The sequence below is a fragment of the Saccostrea cucullata genome, unplaced genomic scaffold, assembly GCF_032062105.1.
Source record: "Saccostrea cucullata isolate Sc308-1 unplaced genomic scaffold, CSIRO_AGI_Scuc_v1 ctg37, whole genome shotgun sequence".
NCBI lineage: Eukaryota > Metazoa > Mollusca > Bivalvia > Ostreida > Ostreidae > Saccostrea > Saccostrea cuccullata.
In genome coordinates, this window is record NW_026938868.1 from 232,999 (window position 1) to 253,526 (window position 20,528).

General features: G+C 33.3%; 1 protein-coding gene across 1 annotated transcript; it reads left to right on the forward strand.

Moving 5' to 3' along the window:
• The first annotated feature begins 3,317 nt into the window (after positions 1-3,317).
• On the forward strand, positions 3,318-18,795 carry LOC134251599 (DNA-directed RNA polymerases I, II, and III subunit RPABC3-like). The gene is made up of 4 exons (XM_062734006.1): positions 3,318-3,603; positions 5,465-5,548; positions 6,805-6,979; positions 18,384-18,795. The coding sequence occupies exons 1-4, from the start codon at positions 3,531-3,533 to the stop codon at positions 18,499-18,501; spliced, it is 450 nt and encodes a 149-aa protein (XP_062589990.1). The 5' UTR covers positions 3,318-3,530; the 3' UTR covers positions 18,502-18,795.
• The last annotated feature ends 1,733 nt before the right edge of the window (positions 18,796-20,528 follow it).

Genomic DNA, 20,528 nt, shown 5'->3' on the forward strand with positions numbered 1-20,528 from the left:
TGTGCCAATTTTGGTTGAAATCGACCCAGTAATTCTTGAGAAGAAGATGAAAATGTGAAAAGTTGACGACGCCAACGACAGACAAAGAACAAATTTGATCAGAAAAGCTCATTTGAGCCTTTGGGTCAGGTGAGCTAAAAAGTTTGGAACAGTGTTGCAACCAAATAAATTAAATTATGGCAATATCCATACTAGATTTGAAAATGGAACTATATGCACGTATAATATTACTGCTCCTTTTCTCTGTCGTTTCTTTTCAAATTGCAATATTTAGTCAACGGTACATGATTTGGATGGGATATGCTTTATTTCACAAAATATATAAATTAAGACACTATAATAAAAATTATTCAAAATGTATAGAATATCATACGGGTGCGTATCATTACCGCTACATTTTCAAAATTTTCAGTACCGCTACATAGTCATTACCGCTACAAAAAACTTACATTACCGCTACATAAAACAAGATGTGTTTGTGAAACACTATACGCCCGGCAGCAACAAATTTAAAAAAATATATTTTTAGCATAAAGGTCACAATGAAGGTCACAAGGTCATTGATCATGGTGTCATTTGAAAGATCTTGATTAGTGAAATATGCATGCCAAATACGAAGTCTCTATCTTTCATGGTTCAAAAGTTATGGTGAAGGTTAAAAAAGGCTATTTTTAGCATATAAGACACAGTCAAGGTCACAAGGTCATTGACCTTGGTGTCATGTGAAAGGACTTCAATGGTGGAGTATGCATGCCAAATATTAGGTCTCTATCTTTCTTCGTTCAAAAGTTATGGCAAAGGTTATAGTTTGCAGTCAAAAAAGCTATATTTAGCGTATAGGCCACAGTCAAGGTCACAAGGTCATTGATCATGGTGTCATTTGAAAGACCTTCAGTAGTGGAGCAGGCATACCAAATATGAGTTCTTTATCATTCATGATTCAAAAGTTATGGCAAAGGTTAAAGTGTGCAAAAAAACCTCTATTTTTAGCATATAGGTCACAGTCAAGGTCACAAGGTCATTGACCTTGGTGTCATTTGAAAGAGCTTCAGTAGTGTAGTAGGCATACCAAACATGAAGTTTCTATCATTCATGATTCAAAAGTTATGGCCAAGGTTAAAGTTTGCAGACAAACAGACAAACAGACAGACAGACAGAACAAAAACAATATACATGGCAAAAGTTATGGCAAAGGTTAAAGTGTGCAAAAAACTCTATTTTTAGCATATAGGTCACAGTCAAGGTCACAAGGTCATTGACCTTGGTGTCATTTGAAAGAAAGTGTAGTAGGCATACCAAACATTACCGCTACATTGCCTCTTTCGTTAGCCAGCCACTTATGCGAGTACAGTACAACCTATATATGCCTAAGATTCGTTTCCCCTGCTCACCACGGGTAGGTGAAAGTAGGACTTTGAACAGGATGTTTTTTTATTATTATTAAAATCAACTTTATTTCATAAAACACAAAAAATTAAAATCAAGCACTGTTCATATATAAAATTTAAAGTTTTGTCAAATGTTTTTACACTATCGGTAAATAAAGCCATTTGCTTTACATATTGTTGCCTTGTCATTCGCCTCTGTCGTATTTAGCTTTCAGTTCCCTTTTTGGTGCTATGTTGTTATTCTCCTTTCGTCCTGGGAGAATCCTGTTTCTTGCAGCACGCATTTTCAAGTAACTTTTTGTCTAGACTGACTGAATCTTGGTCAAAAAATAAAAAAAATGCTCATATGTGAACTATAAAACATTATATGTCGAACTCTTTGTAAAAACTTTCACACTCAACATCTGCATCTGCCCAAATTGTAGGTGGAAATGACGATGACCGTTCAATGTGCTTCGGAAAACACATCAAACACAAAGCACTCTTCAACTTCTCGAGGATCCAAAAAACCCAAATCAAAGAATACTTTCAACCACTGTCCAAATTCTGTTCATTACAATTCATGTACCGAACCATACCTGGCTAAATCGATATGTACAGCGGTAATGAGTTGTTTTTAACTGATTCAATATGTAGCGGTAATGAGTTGTTTTTTTTTTGCCGAAAAAATATAGCGGTAATGATCCCTCAAAATCTGAAAAAATGTAGCGGTAATGAGTTGAAAATTTTGGTAATGTAGCGGTAATGTTGACCTCCCATTTCCTACTTGAATGCACTGTTAATCTTTTATTTCTTTTTATATGTATAATTAAGATCAACAGGCCTCATCGTGCTCGACCATTGCTCCCGAAGACCTGAAACAAAGAACGATATATAGGTTACGTCAAAAGAACAATGTAATAAATATATTGACGGATTTTAAATTGGCTTTGTCCATACACCCAGTGAATGCATGAGTTTTATATTATGTTGGTCAATGACTTATTTAAAGATATGATAAGGTCAAATTTCTAAGGTCCGTTATAAGCAATTTTAGGGGGGGGGGGGCTATAAAAAAAATCCCTCGCAAGCAAGAAAAAATATATTTAAAAAATATATAAATAGAAATAAATTAATTTATAAATTATTAGTAAAAAAAAATAACAAATAGGAATAAATAATTAGATAAATAAATAAATTATGAAAAAGAAAGGTCATAATACTTAACTATTGCGGGCACAAGCATGTAGTACCCTTGCCTTTTTTGATACTCAGTAGTATGTATTCGCTATACATTTTGGGAGGGGGGGGGGGGCAAATTGCAATAAAATGGTCTTCAGTTTTAAAAATTAATGTTGTCAATAATTTAGGTAAAATTAAAACTAGAGATAAATAAAAAAAAAATTATCAAGACCCATCATACCATGAACATTTAATAAACATAGGCTTGCAATGAATATGTAGTACTAGGGATTTTTGTAATGTAGCTCATTGATCAATATTCTGATCTACTGACTGATTCATCGATTTAATACTGACATTAAAGTAGTTGATTACACATGTACAGACTGGAATATAGGTCCGTGATAGTGCAGTATCCATGTAATATTATTTATTAAAGCTTTAATTTTCACAGAAAGAAACAAATTATGAAAAGTTAAAAATTGCGAAAGAAACTACATTCTGAATTCGATGTAATGTACATAATTTTTTTTCATAAATCATTCATGTTTTGAAATATGCAGTCATAAATTATAAATATATATGGTATAATCACATTCTTGTATATTAAAAAAAAAATAAATATTGCGAGTATCAATAATCCATGGTAGAATTTAACGTTAAATAATATGACATTGAAATACATTTCCCGGTCTTGTACTAGCAAGTCAAGGCAAATACAAAATTACCGCCCTGTATATGAACTCTCCAGTAACGAAGAGAAGAATAGTGTAGAAATGACCTAACTTCCTGTATCCTAATTAACATGCAATAAATTTTCTAAATTAGTGACGTTTATGCCAATTACAAGCAAATTTTATAATATTTATGACGAAAAAGCTTAAACAGAACTGTAGTACTATAAACGATTATCTGACATAAGGTTAAACCGAAAAACAACGTCGATAAACGTGAAACATTATATAGGCCAAATTTGGTAATATGGCGGGGGTGTTGTTCGAAGATATTTTTGATGTGAAGGATATTGATCCCGAGGGCAAGAAGTTTGATCGAGGTGAGTGTGAAAAAAATAATGTTTTTGTATGTTTTTCCCTCTCGGTTTATGTTTTTATCCTGTTAACTTAAAGTTTACATACACCGGTGCCGTCAAATATGGCGACCTCCTTGCATGACCCAGCATGACCGCACGAGTAATGCGATATTATCTGGAAAGTTAGGTCTCTTGTCTATTTTACTATTCATATTCCACTGTCATGCGCATTTTAGAGATGCACAGTAATTAATTATTGGTAAGGTATGTTAGCTTTACGATTTTTATTTAACACATACCCGGTAAAATCAAAACATGTTTTGACATGTCAGATTTACAAACGTATGATTGGCTGTGTATGTTAAAAGGATAATAAAACCCCCTGTAGACCTGGCTCGTCTTCATTGAGAATGAAACACATCAGTACAAGAATTTATGGCAGAACTGCAGAGGATGGAAGAGCAAAGTATTATATTTGAAGGTAGTAATTGTGATATAAATCAGGATAGAAATGCACACTGGATTCACTGGCTGATAGGTCTGAATTGTGGACAGGACTCTCGATGGAGTTTGACCTGATATATCATGTAAGGGCATGTCAATTTATACTTTTATCGTTTTAAAAGATAAGTAGAGATAAGTGCAAAAGCCATTAATTCATGTGGTTTGCTCATGTATTTGTATAGAGGGATAATGCCGAGGGAGTTCTGATTGCATATTAAATAATTAGAAACTGTAAAACAGTTACTGAAATTACTGGTATGCAAACTATGAAGAACAGGCTGCAGCATGTACACATCCACCCCTTTATGAGTTGCAAGTTGATTGTTTTTTTTATTGTGCATAAGTTATAATTTTTTTGTAAATAATGTCATTTCATATACTTTAGCATATGTATAAGGAATAGAAGAAACAGGATGGTATCTGTTTGCAAATTAATTTTGAAAGATACACATGTCAGTTCTTGTACTCTGTTGCCTAGGACAAGATTACACAAACATCATACACACAAGTTGCTCTGAGATAAAGAACTACAGACTAATTAACTTATGTTATCAGTTTGATATTATAGTTTTTGAAAAATGAAAAATAGAAAGACCCACACTTGATACAAAAGAAATGTTTGAAAATTTATTGATATGGAGCTCCATTTAATATTGAGTTTATTATCGAGTTTGTATTTGGGTACTGATGCTGATAAATATTTATATTTCAGAAATCTAGCACTGTATTCACTAAAATAAAATACTTAAACTGAATTGCAAATTGATACATTGGTTATGCTTTGTATGATATGAATGGTATTTTCAAGTGAAACTATTCATTGCTTTTTACACTGATATTGGCACAGATGTTAAATGTATTGCAGGGGGTCATGATTACCAGATATGATAAGTTTTCTGCTCATATTCTTAATTTGAAATTTTTTAAAAAATCTCTATCGCTTGGCAAAATATTTTGAACAAATCAAATCTTGTTCTGTAAAGACTATATCATTTGCATTATAGTCTGGTTTCAAAATTTTCTGAGTTTAAGAGTCAGGTATAATAGATCACCAGGGAGTGTTTGATTTGGCAGGAGTTCACAATGGCACAGTATTTAGGACCAAACTTAACTAATGTGCATGTAATAAATGCTCCTTAGAATATAATTTTACTGGCATACTGCCAGGTAAATGCATTTGCTTTTTGTACATGTATATTTAAAGACAGAAGTTTGTACAAAAGAAACAGTATATTGACATTTTAAATGTGAGCATAAACTAAGTGACAATGACTACACAAAGACTTAAATATTTATTTCTGAGCACAAAGGTCATTTTTGCTGAAACATAATATGAGTTTAATTTCAATTGATGAGATCCCCTTTGTTTCTTTCTTTGTAGTATCAAGACTTTTTTGTGAGTCTGAATCCTTCAAAATGGATTTGATCTTAGATGTCAACACACAGATGTACCCAGTAGACTTGGGTAAGTCACTGCCCCCTCCATCAGGAGTGATGTCATTGGGAGGCATTTCATTCTTGTTTCATTCCTCTTCACACTAGAGAAAATTTGATAGTAGTATCTTAATATAAAGTAGGATATGCATCATGTATTGCCAAACATTGTTTGATAAGGGAAGTAAATCTCATGTGAAATGTTAACTTAAGCATAGAAAAAGATCCTTGTGTTGTTTCCTGCTATGCACATACTTGATGAAGATTTTAACGGAATTAATTATTGATCAGGATGGCACAACCTATGCTGGTAAGACGTATATCTGTTAAAGAGTTGGTATATTTATTGCTTTCAAGTCTCATCTTTCATTGAGGTAAATGAAAAAAGGGACATGCCCCCATGGCATACAGTCCCAGATGTCTTGCTGTAGAGTTATCATTCATTCTTAATACTACTTCATTCAACAGGACATGCTTAATGCAGAAAAGTGAAAAAAACATTCACACAAATGCAAAATGCATTTTTCTTTATATATTACATCATAAAAATTGATTACAGTTTAAAGGATTTCTTCAGAATTTGATAGATATTGATAAAATTAAATAACTGTATAGGCGTGTTTAGTCCTGTAAAAACAGCCTTTTGGAAAATTTATCTGTAATGAATACCGAACTGTGCAGTGGAGATTGACTTCCAGATTTCACTTGTCTGCAGTAGAGAGTTTAAACACCAGTATTTACCTATGATTTATAATAATTCGCACAGGTAGAGCAGCCCGAGTGATAAGTCGAAACATGCCTGTAGCGTTGTCATACAGGTGCAAAATGGACAGGGAACACCTATCTTAACTGTACTATATATTTTATCAGAAAACTGACCTTATTGACAGTACACACCCTAACACAGTGGTCTAAATAATTCATAGGGGAAAACTTTGATTCATGTGATTTTAGTATTGTTAAAGAGATCAGTATGTAAGAGACCTGTATAATTAGACCAGGTGTAGGAACTTAACTTATATCTTAATTGAAATTATCAGTCTCAAAAGAGAAAATATATGAAACAAATTTCTGTGAAAAATATCAGTATCGAACTATTTTGAATTTTATAATAAGTGATAATTTCCATGAAAATAGATGTGTTTAAACTTGTACTGTACCACTTTTGTGTTATGCCCACGTTCTAAATACTTATCCAATATCCAATAACCTATTCAGATTTCTGCTTTTTAAAGTATTCTTCATTTAACTTGCGTAATGAAGAAAAATATTACAAATTTTTTCCAGGGGACAAATTCCGAATGGTTCTGGCCAAAACCCTGAGGGAAGATGGGACTCCGGATGATGGTGAATACAACCCCACTGACACAGGGCCCTCCAGGGCCGACAGTTTTGAGTACGTCATGCACGGAAAGGTGTACCGCATCGAGGGAGATGATACGGGCCCAGACTCCAGTCGACTGTAAGTAATGGCACTGAGTGTTGTGTGTGTCCCTCTGTTATCCCTTCATTCTGTAGAAGGACATGTTAAATACAGGGCACCTGCAAACAGTTTGCTATGGGTTGCACAGTATTTGGCGTGTTACTATTAGTTTTTCTTTCTTTGGTAGAACATCCCATGTTTATTCTTGGTGTGCTTTTTACATATAAACATTAAATAGCATGTTCACAGATAATATATTTAATGGGATGCATGAGTGTGGGTGATTGAATGCATGTGATACTTGGTAATGGTCTCTGAAAGCTAATTGTTAAATAGGATGTGTTTTACTAACTAGTTGCATTGATTTAGACTCATAAAAAGTATAGCTTTGATGCACTTGGAATGGATCATAAATCCAGATGATAGAGATAAATAAATGAGAACTTTTCCACGCTGTGAACAAACAGAAAGAATAAGTTCCTAAGGTGTCTTGTTCCAAGAAACAACTTGCAGCAGTGTGCAGGCAAATTTCCTGCTCCATTTTGTACTGCAAGACTACACTTGCCCGGTTGTGATATTTTAATATTGACCCAATAAGGTTAAAGGTCAGATAAGTGTAATGAAAGAATGACTCTGTGAAAGAAAGTCTACCATAACTGTATTAAAGGTCTTGTTATTGTAGTGATGAAATCAGAAGTAGCTTTAAATGTGGGAATTACAAATTGTTACATTATTAAGATTTAACGGGTGGTTTAGAAGTATATACATATTTAAAAAGAATCTATAAATATGCATGCATGGGTTGTAAAAGGACCTGTTTCAATAGAGAGAAAAAAATCGATTTGTAAAGCCTGTTAAACAATTGATTGGATTGGGCTGCCAAGTCAGGACTTGAATGAATACTTTGTGGGAAATATATACTTAGGCACACACAAACCAAACTCAGAAAAGTGGCATACCAAAGCCACTAAGCTTGGATAGGTAGCTCATCCTCGGTTATTCTCCTCAGGTTTGTATAATGCTATGGTTAATCATAGGCTGTTAATGAATTTAGGGAAAATGCCCACTCGTATGTAGACAATACATATACAAAGAACTGTTTAACAGGTAGATAAGGCCGGCACATTTACCTGACCTTGCTGTCTAACACACTAAGTATTCACAGTCATTATCTTGTGACGGTTCAAAATTGAAAGGTAAGCTAATAAGTGGGGAGTATTACAAGGGTTAGACTGAACCTTGGAAGGAATGTTAGGGAAGTGATGATAAATGTTTTATGTCCGAGAGAAAACGCACCATACATATGTACAATATACATAGCAGGTGTGCCTCTCTACTTACATACACAAAGAAAGTAGAAAACACTTCATAAAATCAGGTGTCAAATTCCTGAATACATTAAAAAGATTTAGGAAAATCCTATTTATAGAGAGGGAAAACACTGTACACTAAAAATACAATAATTTAGCGACATTGTAAACTGAATGGAGCAGGGAATGCATTTGAGAGTTTGTTGATAAAATGCCAGGTGGTTGACATTTGTAGGATGGGGACTTCTGCTCTGCTCGACCTTTTACCATTCAAGGAATTGTGAAGGAGGAATGTTGGCTATTTTTGGATCAAAATTGTGCTGATGTAACTTAAAACTGTATCTCTACAGTGGAGCTTATTTTTGATGTTGCTTTATTGATGTGGATCAGTGATTCAGATAAGTTTGGCAGTGTGTAAGGAAGACGCTGAGTTACAAAGTAAAATGGTTCTCGTCATTCGAGACTGCTTGGTGAGACGCTTTGCCTGTTGTGTTCTGTGGTTATTTTTTTTTCTGGTACTTAGTCACCATCTTAAACCTACCTATTTGTCTGTTATGAATCTGAATCCTTTGTTACATAATACATATAGCGCAATGATGGCAGTAAATAGGGTCACATTTCACATTGAAGTAGGTTAGTTTGGCATTTTGTTTCCAGGTATACAACTATGGCTATTTATACCACTGGTTTCCCCATGCATATAAGTATCAGGTGATGTTTTTATGCAGAATTTCTTGTATTATGTGAACAGCATGCCTCATTTCGTTCTCGGTAGTAATTTAGAAGGGTTTTCAATGTCTTGCAGTCAATAACCTTTTTTTACTGAGGATTAGTTATGAAGTCCAGGGGACGATGACCTACGGATTATCCAGTGACTGTGTAGAACAGCTTGTGGAGGGTAAGGTACCATTGTGTGTTTGTAGAGGAGTACACTATGAACACAGCTGGTGGTATCTTGTTCTCTGTGATGCTATTGCTGCTGCTGAGGAGGAGGTGGAAGATTCCCAGATATTTTGTGCACACACTTGCTAAAGTGAAGTCAGTGCAGTGAAGACACATGAGTGTTGTACTTTACATGTGTCTGCTCACATGTATACAGGTTATACAGGTTCAGGTTTTTGCAACATCAGAGATAGGACTGATTATTATAAAACATCATTAAATGGCTCATTTAAGTCGGACTACAATTCTTTAAATAAAGCAAAGGTGAATGATCTATGTAGAGGGCATTGTGTTGCCATTCATATGTACATACAGCATCAGGTTTTTTGGCATGTAGACAATTTGTACATAAATGTAGGTACTCTGTTTAATAATTTAAAGTTATGATTTGGTCTACTTGTTGGAACCTGTGCTTTTAGAGAGAGAGAGACATTGTACATTGATTAAATGAAAGTCAATTCATGTTAGCAAAAAGAAAGTGATATTTTGTCTATTTAGTACCTAGCATTGGACTAGAGAGGGTTTACTCATGTGGGTGAAGGTACCATTGGGTGTTCACATAATTAACAGTGTGAACACAGCTGGTGGTATCTTTTCTTATGTGAGAGAAGTCACCAATTCATAGGTTTTGGAGGTTTTATTCAGAAAACAGTTCTTAGTTTGCATGTTTGGGAATAGATAATTTTGATTTTCTTCAAAGATCGATCACTTGATAGATTAATAACCCCTACCTAATTTAGCTTATTTAAATATCAAGTTGTAACATGTGTATTAAAGTAAAATTTAGGATCTTTGAATTGTCACCTGGTTTGAGAGAAGTTTAGAGGGTTAGTTCATAGGATAAGAATTTAAATTGCTCATTGATTGAAGTTTTTTCCGAGTGCTGAATGCTATTTAGCTACGTCTGTACGACTGTTCAAATTCATGGGGTGTCATTTCAATATAAGAACTATTGATCTTGCTATTTTCTGATCATTAAATTGTTCAATGACAAGATTTTTCAGTTTGATAATAAATGTATATTGTACATTTAAATTTTAAAAATCTTAATCTAAAAGATATCCATTAGCAACAAATCAAACAAAGAGGAGGTGAATTGAGCTAGACTGGGTTATTGTTTAGAAGTCAGTGGACGACAATGTAAAGCCATTCTTTCTGCACAAATGTCCTCATTGTTCTAAACTGATAGTACATAAAATTAACAGAATTTCAATGGAATAAAATTAGAACAGTGGCCCTCCACCGGCCTTCTCTAATGACGTGTCAGTTGAACCGTGACTAGTCTTGACTTGACATAATGACTAACATGACCAAACCGAGAAGTACAAGTTTGGGAGGGAAATAATGGAGGGAAACATGTACGGTACAGTTGGTAGGGACACTTGGAAACGTTTGTAATTAAATTTATATGTGACAACAAATTTTGCCCATTCAGCAAGCTTGGATGTCTGCATCTCTTGTGGGGGGTTAGATACTTAAAGTACACATGTATATTTTTTGCATAAATCATGCATTAATTACATTCCAAACAAGCATTAACTCATAGAAAATTCTTGGATTTTATGAGAAATTAATCATTCAGATTTATGTTGTCTTAAAAATATTTTTACGGGCTGTTTAAGTAAAGGAAGTTATGAATGGTATACAGGATTTTGAGAGTAGATAGAGTACTTCTGTAAACACAATTTACATTTGATTATTACATCATATATCTCTTCATACTTTTATAACTTTAACACACAGAGTAGTATTTTTATAGATAGGATATTGAAGTGTCAGTGATATAAGTACTGAGGTTTACTCGATATAAGGAAAGAGATCCACAGGACTTCCTTACAATTGTTCTTAGTTAGGAAGAAAACAGGGTAGTAGCCAGAGGTCAAATCTATAGATCCCCTACAAAGTAGTCAGAGTAAAAACCGTAAATATAAAAAAAATAGTGGTTATACAGTGATGGGGGGTGTCTGTCTGTATGTCCTTCTATGGATAACACTGGAGGGTAGTCATTCCTAATCTGTAACTCCTCTTTTGCCAATGAATAAAATTTAACAATATTTTCACAAAAAGGTTTTCTTTCATTTAGTCATTTATGTACCTCTTGTTTTACATTCTGATTGGGCAGATAATAGGAGTTTCCCATATCATTCTATGGACACTGTCATTTTTTAGCTCTACTGGTCAGAGACCAGAAGAGCTTATGCGATAGTAATGCGTCCGTCGTCCGTCCGTCTGTCTGTCTGTCTGTCTGTCTGTCCGTCTGTCTGTCCGTCTGTCTGTAAACAATTTTTCAAAATGCTACTCCTCCTACAATTTTAGTCTGATTTCAATATTACTTGGCACACAAGTAGACTACACTAAGATACATAGAATAGTGCATCGGTTTTTGATTTCGGTGATCGGTGTTGCCATGGTTACTAAAAATAGAATTCTCTGTGAAATTCCTTTAAAACACTACTCCTTCCACAGTTTTGGTCTGATTTCAATATTACTTGGCACACAAGTAGACTACACTAGGATACATAGAATAGTGCATCGGTTTTTAATTTCAATGAACGGTGTTGCCATGGTTACTAAAAATAGAATTTTCTGTGAAATTCCTTTAAAATGCTACTCCTTCTACAGTTTTGGTCTGATTTCAATATAACTTGGCACACAAGTAGACTACACTAAGATACATAGAATAGTGCATCGGTTTTTGATTTCGATGAACGGTGTTGCCATGGTTACTAAAAATAGAATTTTCTGTGAAATTCCTTTAAAACGCTACTCCTTCTACAATTTTAGTCTGATTTCAATATAGCTTGGCACACAAGCAGACTACACTAAGATACATAGAATAGTGCATTGGTTTTTGATTTCGATGAACGGTGTTGCCATGGTTACTAAAAATAGAATTTTCTGTGAAATTCCTTTAAAACGCTACTCCTTCTACAGTTTTGGTCTGATTTCAATATAACTTGGCACACAAGTAGACTACACTAAGATACATAGAATAGTGCATCGGTTTTTGATTTCGATGAACGGTGTTGCCATGGTTACTAAAAGTAGAATTTTCTGTAAATTCCTTTAAAAAGCTACTCTTTTACAGTTTTGGTCTGATTTCAATATAACTTGGCACACAAGTAGACTACACTAGGATACATAGAATAGTGCATCGGTTTTTGATTTCGATGAACGGTGTTGCCATGGTTACTAAAAATAGAATTTTCTGTGAAATTCCTTTAAAACGCTACTCCTTCTACAGTTTTGGTCTGATTTCAATATAACCTGGCACACAAGTAGACTACACTAAGATGCATAGAATAGTGCATTTGTTTTTGATTTCGATGAACGGTGTTGCCATGGTTACTAAAAATAGAATTTCCTGTGAAATTCCTTTAAAACGCTACTCCTTCTACAGTTTTAGTTTGATTTCAAAATAAGTTGGCACACAAGTAGACTACACAGAGATACATAAAACAGTGCAATGGTTTTTGACAAGTACAAACCAGTAGAGCTACAGTCTCGACAGAGACTTCTGGTTCTATTATAAAATCGGGGTACCCACTTATTATCCACAACTCTTCCTCTACCAGTGATGAAATTTGATGAGACTTTCACGATTCTAAATTTGTGAGCAGGGGATATCATTTGGTGAGCTCAGTGCTCACAGTAGTTTTAATTCTCATAATTTCCAGACATATAAATTTACAGACAGTTTCATATATGAAAAAGTTATCAGAGATGACCCTTTCACATACCTATCATTTAATATTTGATTTAAAGTCCAGATAAAACCTACTTCCTGGAATTTGTATTTTTTCATGCGTATATCACAATGGCAGAAAGTGGGTTGATGATATATTACCCACCCAGACTGAATGTTAGTATTAGTCTACCCACTCATCTCTAGCGGGGGTATCCCCACAGAGCAGGATCAGGCATGCCTCAGTTTGGCAGCGTCTCCTAAGTCCCTATTAATGCATTGCCAGATTTCAAGTTAGGGGGAAAACTCACATTACGAGTCTGTTCAGATGTTATGCTTGTATCTATTGTCTGTTTCACATTTAGGAACATTTAATTACAAAAGGCTTTTGTTTCAAACTTTACCTTGTTTTCATATTTGCATCTACAATATTCTTACTTTTATGCATGAATGAAATGTAAGTTATGCATGAAACTAAGAATCTACAAGTATTTGTCAACAGATCTCTCTGAATGGCAATGTAAAGAAGCGAGAAGAAAAAAAATAATAACTCTCTGTCTCTTAGAAATTTTATTAGCCCATAAAAGTGATACAAACATCATATATGCTAATGATGGAATTTTAATCCGATGAAAAAGTTTCGTCAGCGATATATTTACAGTGCACTTCTCTTTTCAAAAACAGGAAAGCCTAGATTGTATATACCTACAACGTCAGCATATGAATCAGCCCTATTTTCATACAAGCAGTGGCACATGATAACGTACAAGTATATTGTTGTAGAAGGTTCAAATTTTTGGCTTCTTGTCAATTTCTTCCTGTGATTGTGATAATATGCGCAGTCGACACACAGGTGAGGTTTGCGACAGGTATAATTGTAGCTGGATGGATTAAACTAATTAATTACTGCATAATTTTGTGCAGTTGACTGATAAATAATTGTTTCACAATAATGAGGGATCCCCCTGATCTGGGAATGGGAGTTTGTAAGTAGGGTGTCTTCCGATCAGCATAATTTAAATTAGGATTCTAGTCTGTAAATAAATATTAGCTAGGTCTCCTACAATGAAGTACCCATGTTCACAAAATATTTGTTAAGAAAATGAAGTCAAACGGAAACATTCTTTCATTTGTTCACAGTGGAAAAAGTTATGTAGAATTGATTTAAAGGTAAGTTTATATTTAAATTCCTTGAACATGATTGTAAAAAACACGGTAGTAATGTAACATTATTTAGCTGTGGATTTTCAGGCGGTAAATTCTTGTTCATGCAAGTTTTTGAATCAAATTTATAATTTTTAAAGAGCTTATTTCAATTTGTTTTTGAATCAGCTAATAAAGTAAAGAATAAATCATTTCTTATTATTTAAAAATCTTCTGTATCCTAGAAATCATCTGTTTATCAATTTTCAGAAAAAGAAAAAAAATGCTGTTTTTTTTTTTTACTTTCACAAGTCTTTTAGATTAATTTATTAAGTATTTGATAGAGTTTTGTTCTACCCCTGGTAAAAGAACTTTATTCGGTAATAACCAATATTTGCCCCCAAAATCAAACTTTTAGATATATTTAATTAAATTATGTTCGTAATGATGTCACAAACAGTGAATTTTGAAAAATATACAGTCGATATTTTGAGTTGTGTGTTCAGGATCAATATTTTGATATAATGTGTGGAATGATAATATCAATGAAATATGTAAAATTTAACTTTAATTTTTATGTTATAACAAATTTTTATCTTATAATATTATCTGTTAAATTTATATTTCTCATACAGTATATTGAATTCAGCACATTTCAGGAAGTTTTCAAAATTTGACTTTTGTGGGGGCAAATATATGCAATATACCACATATAGTTCTTTAACTTTAATTTTTATGTTATAACAAATTTTTATCTTTAACAAGAATCTACACTGTAAGAAGAATCTAGATAACTGTGATAAAAGTTACAAAAGATTACAAAAATAACCAGACAAGATATCATAAATGAACTTTTAAAGAGACTCCAATGTAGGCTAGGACTTCCTCACAAAAGCTGACTGCTGTGTCATAAGACAGAACTCACAGGGGACATGGTTTTACCCTCTCTCACAGACCTTACACAATTGTAACTAGCTGGGATGATCTTTAAACAATTGTTCTGTGACTTAGATCAGAAAACTGATATACCTCATTGAACAAATTAAGTTTTTAAATAGGATAGGGTACATTTAACAGACAATAATGCTGCTTTTGTTTAAAATATTGGCCAATTTCTGGTAATATAATTATTTGCTTATAAAAATTTATTGAATTCAGAAGAGCATATAATTTTCTGCATTTTTAATTAAAGCAGAAACTCACATAAGAAAGATTGAGAGTTCCCCTGAAACATCCCCACAACCTCTGGACATGCTGAACATGTAAAATCTTCCAATAGAAATGACCTTGTATGTTGAATCTTTATTTAAAGAAAGCTCATGGAATTATTTTTATAAGAAAATAAGAGTACTTGCAAGAAATAGTCTTTTCTGTCATATGATGTTACATCACATGGTCTCCTGGTATACTGCCCAATAGCCTTGGTTTAGGTATCAGAAGACCATTTTACCGGTTGTTAACCATTCATGTAGGTAAGAGCAGGTAAATAATGAATTTATTTTAGAAAAAATTAATTTACAACAGACAATGAAAACTTTAAATTAATTTTATAAAAAATGTCTTAATATAATCTGCAAAAAGAGAGAAAATATAAATTGTTATTTAATAAAAGTATGTATTGTTTACTTGAATGAAATTTGCAGATTTATAAATAATGCAATGTACAAATCAGTAAAAATTTGATAAATAATTTATATTAGATTATGATGCAATCTTTCATCAGGATTAAAGTCTATTGATACTGTTTTGATAAATATATAGATAAGTTCATGGAAAAAGTAGTGAAGGTAGTTTTATCATTTAGTCATGTGAAATTGACGTATCTTAATTTAGGGGGAGTACATTATATGTTTTAATTACAGTCATGTACTGTGGTAGAACTTTTCCTGTAGTTAATAAAAACACAGGAAATTGTAGGGAAAAAAATGTGACACACAGAGGATTTAGCTCAGCTCAACAGCTTGTGAGTTAGTAGTAGTTCTAATTGATTCTGCATTATTTTTTATGTTTAAGAGAGAGAGATTGAGAGAGATAGAGAGAGATCTAAATGTTATGCATTGCATGATAATTGTATTATCTGTGTTGCATGTTTAATCCATTAATACATGTATTTACTTACTTTGCATGAAATGTATATTTTAAAACCCAGCTATGATGATTAAAAGTAAAATTCTTTGTATATTTCACATGAAAAATAAGATAAAAATAAAATTAACCAAATTAAGAAAAACAAACAACAACCAAAAAAAAAAAAACATCATGGCTGGGTGTTTCTCTCAGTGGCCTTTCTTTTCTGATTTCTGTTTTAATTTTATTAACACTTAATAAAATCCCTGCTTTTTATACTGATTTTACATTTTTCTTAATTAAACCATTAAAAAGTTGTAGACTTTGCTTGCTACTTTTTCTTGTACATATTTCTTTTTTGATTTGTATTAATTCTGCTAGTGGATGTATGAGTGATGAACTTGGACATCTTGTAAAGTACATCACTGCACTATCTTATAACAATGTAACAGCTTGAAGTACTTACTCCCCAGAACCCCTGACAGTTTGTCTGACTGTTTTGTGTTTAGTATCATGTACTTATTAGTAAATATTAGTCAGCTGATTATGATCTGTGCATATGTACACATAAAATAGCCAGACAAACTTCCCTATGAAAAGATAAGTCATTTACTTGGAAGGGAAGAGAAAGGGCAGGCCACTTGGATGAAATGAAAATTGTACATGACAAAATTTATATTGCACAAATTCCCAAATATGAAATGATGCACACATTTTTTTCATGTAAAATAAAGCATTAATGATGTTAATGATTTTTATGATAAGAAGAAACCAAAGGGAAAATATTGGGGGAAACAGTTAAGTGTTTCACTGGTCAGTACCAGATGTGTGCATTGTGCATCAGTAGTAGTATAGTGTAAATGCATAATCTGGTATGTGACTGGCCGATGCGCTCTCATCCTAACCTTCACCTCTGACCTTCACCTGTAACCTTTGCCAGAACAGTTTGCATGCAGACACTAACAAGTCTTCATCTGATAAACCTGATTGACTTTAAATTTACAACCTAGAGAATGTTAATTCTAGCTATACTTTGTAACTGATATTTGTATATTTTTAATTTTTAACCTGTACAATGTACTTGACTAACAGATATTAAAAGTATTCATTATTGCATGTTGCTTGCTATAAGAATTATATTTTATTTAGCTAGAATTTGTTAATTAGATTAGTATTGGGTATGAATCTGAGTTAAAAAAAAATTTTAAAAATGTGATAATTAACAGGAGCTGAGTTAAATCCATGTTCTTATTCCCCCCCAAAAATTAAAAAAAATAAAAAATGAAAAAAAGACTGATAAAAATTAGAGAAATAAACAACAAGTACACATAAAACTGAACTCACAATCATAGTCACTCATTCTGCTCCACACTGCGATACCATTGATCCATCCATCCATCCATGCTACTCGTCCCTAGCAAACTCTCTCAAAATCTGCATATTCATTGCTAAGGTCCGCAAATTTTGGACAAACTTCAATGGTGTGTTTTTGTGGCAGTGTGGTTAGCTGGTTGTTATGACAACGTAGTATCCACAACCACTATTCACACTTCCTTGAAACCACACTTCGTTTCGGCCCTATTTGGTTTAGGTGGTATTTGCTCTTTGGGATTTTTCATTTCTTGTATAGCAAAAGAGCTTTTCATAAATTATCATTTCATAAATGGCCGTCTAGCAGATGGATGTATGGATGATTTGATGGATGTGTTTAAAAGTAAAAATTTAACCTTTAAACTCTGACCTCTACTACACATCTCTCTACTTCATTCATACATTCATAATATCATCAAACATAATACACAGCACATTAAACTAAACCCAGCAAGTTACTGAACAGTTGCAAAAACAAGATCATTTGAGATGCAATGAAAACCTAGATGGGGTACATAGGACATTTGAGACATACTTGCATGTATGTTATTCATTCTGCAGTGGTTGCTATGTCAAGGGTGTCATCTATGTTGTATCCTATTTTGTCTGATGGTATGCTTTCTAGTCAGTTTGCTGCATGGCTTTACACCTGGATAAATAGATGTTCTGATGCATGCTGTTCATTTTAGCATCATTACCATGTAACATGTTTACCTCGCTTCTTTCCATTACTCACATAATTTGCATGACCATATTCCCCTTTACTTGTCATCTGTCTTAAATTTTGAATAAACTTTCTATTAAAGTAATATTGAATTTCAATTTGATATTCATTTATCAAATATTTTGCAATGAGATTTTTGATAACTTATCTTTACTTTGAAATGAATGCATTGATTGATCTCCCCTTTGTTTTGATTGACAGGGCAGCGTACGTGTCATATGGAGGCCTGCTGATGAGACTGCAAGGTGACGCCAATAACCTCCACGGCTTCGAAGTCGATTCTTACGTTTATCTCCTTATAAAGAAGCTCGCTTTCTGAAACTATTAAAAATTTCAATTTCAGAGATAGCAAAATTTGATCAGTAGGCATGCAATCTCTATTGATTGCAGTGGCCTGGATTAAAAAATGATTCTTGAGCTGCAATATCTTGCTGTTAAGGTTGTTCATCAGAATGTTGTTCATAGATACCGACCTTATGTGTTCAGTCATTTTTATCATGTATGTAAGGAAGAGTGGGTCTCAGTGCAGATGAACTCACCAAAACTTTATAAAAGTTGTTGAATATTATTTTGTTATGAATGACAAAAATCAATAAAACAAATTTCTTAAGTGGTCATTTTTTTTTACTCATATATTTAAACATCAATAATGCAAGAGGAGGTGAAATTTAGTAGTGTCTTTGTAATAAGTGTGGCAATCAGGCATGTTCCATTGCCAGATGCAAGACAGCTTAGAAAGTAGAGCACCTGACTTAAGATTCAGGGGACCCTGGTTCAAATCCTGGGGATTTGTGTGTTCTACCACATTTCTCTCTCTTTATCAAATTTGTTGCTGGGCCATGCACTTGAAGTGAAAGATTTGTCAGGAAAGAGCCTGGATTGGTGTCTCTAGGGGTGAAGACCCTTAATAAGACTGGGATCAAATTCTGTGCCCACAACCACAAACTGAGAACCAACTAGAGTCAAAATGTTCATTTTAACATCTTGGGTTTGATAAACATTACTTTCAAACTTGCATGTTAGTATGGCACACAAATACATGATGAAAATTTAATTTCAAATTACTCAAATTTAGAGTTAGTAATCAGTTAATGGTCTGGGATTGGTCCATCATATTTTTTCACCTTTGCTGTTATAAAGCCAACTTCAGTTTCAATTTTGCATTAAAGATATGCTGAATTTGGTTTAAACATTGTTACTAAAATGCATGATCAAAAAATGCAGTACAATGTATATGAGGGTCTGATTAAAAGCACTGCCTGCTCATGTATTTTTATGGTGACATATTTCTGCCCTACATGCAAGATAAATTATGTGTGCCCGGTACATACAAGAAATGTATGTCAACTTGCAAGATAATTATGTTGACATGCAAGTTACAAAATTTTATTGAGACTTTGATTTTTAATAAGGGAAATTCTACTATTAATCTTGCTAAAACAAGTATCTGACATCATAGATGCAAGTTGCAACATGATTATAATTTTGACATGTGACTTATGTCAACAGGACATTATCATGTTGCATCTTGCATCTATGATGTCATTATCATAGATATCGTGTTGACATGTCACATAAGTTGCATGGCAATATTATGCATCTATGATATTGGTATTGATTAGTAGATTTACCCATATGGAAATCATATATTCTCAAACAGAATTGTAACTTGAATTTTGACATAATTGTCTTGCATGTTGAGATTTTTTTTTTATATGTTGGCATACTTTATCTTTTATGTTTGGGACAGAAATAAGCCACACTAACCACAAAGTGTAGGGCCATGGTTATATACTAGAATCACTAGGTTACCATGCTGAAACTTTGTATAAATGAAGAAATGTATGCGACAGGTCAGGTCACACTTGAATAATTTCAAAATAAAAATACTTTATGAGAAAATAGATGAAACAGTTTTTTAACTCACCAGAGCTGAAAACTTGAGTTGTCCGTCCACCATTTCAACTTCTTGTCAAGACCCAATTTAAATTCAAGTTAGTGCAAAGCATCCTCTGATGAAGGGGAGTATAAATTTTTAAAATGAAGGGACAAACCACCATGAAAGGGGAGATAATCAAGAGAAGACAAAAACAGGGTGGGGTCATATGACCGAAAATGTCATCTCAAGAACCACTGGGTCAGAAAAATTAAAATGTATGAAAGCTCCTTAAGGTAGTGTATACATGTATTTTTAAAAATTGTTCAAATCATTCTGTTTTTTGACCAGCTGAGGGGGCTGAGTGAATCAAGTAATTTTACAATTAATTGCAAATGTGCATGGCAATTTAAATCATACATGTTGAAGAATAAATTAAAAATAATTGAGACATGTATACAAAGAGTGTA

What these genes read in the sequence shown, in the direction of transcription:
- LOC134251599 (XM_062734006.1), top strand. Translation starts at nt 3,531, where the DNA reads ATGGCGGGGGTGTTGTTCGAAGATATTTTTGATGTGAAGGATATTGAT. An exon ending in GATGTACCCAGTAGACTTGG is followed by an intron (nt 5,549 to 6,804) that starts GTAAGTCACTGC and finishes AATTTTTTCCAG; the next exon opens with GGGACAAATTCCGAATGGTT. An exon ending in GGCCCAGACTCCAGTCGACT is followed by an intron (nt 6,980 to 18,383) that starts GTAAGTAATGGC and finishes TTTGATTGACAG; the next exon opens with GGCAGCGTACGTGTCATATG.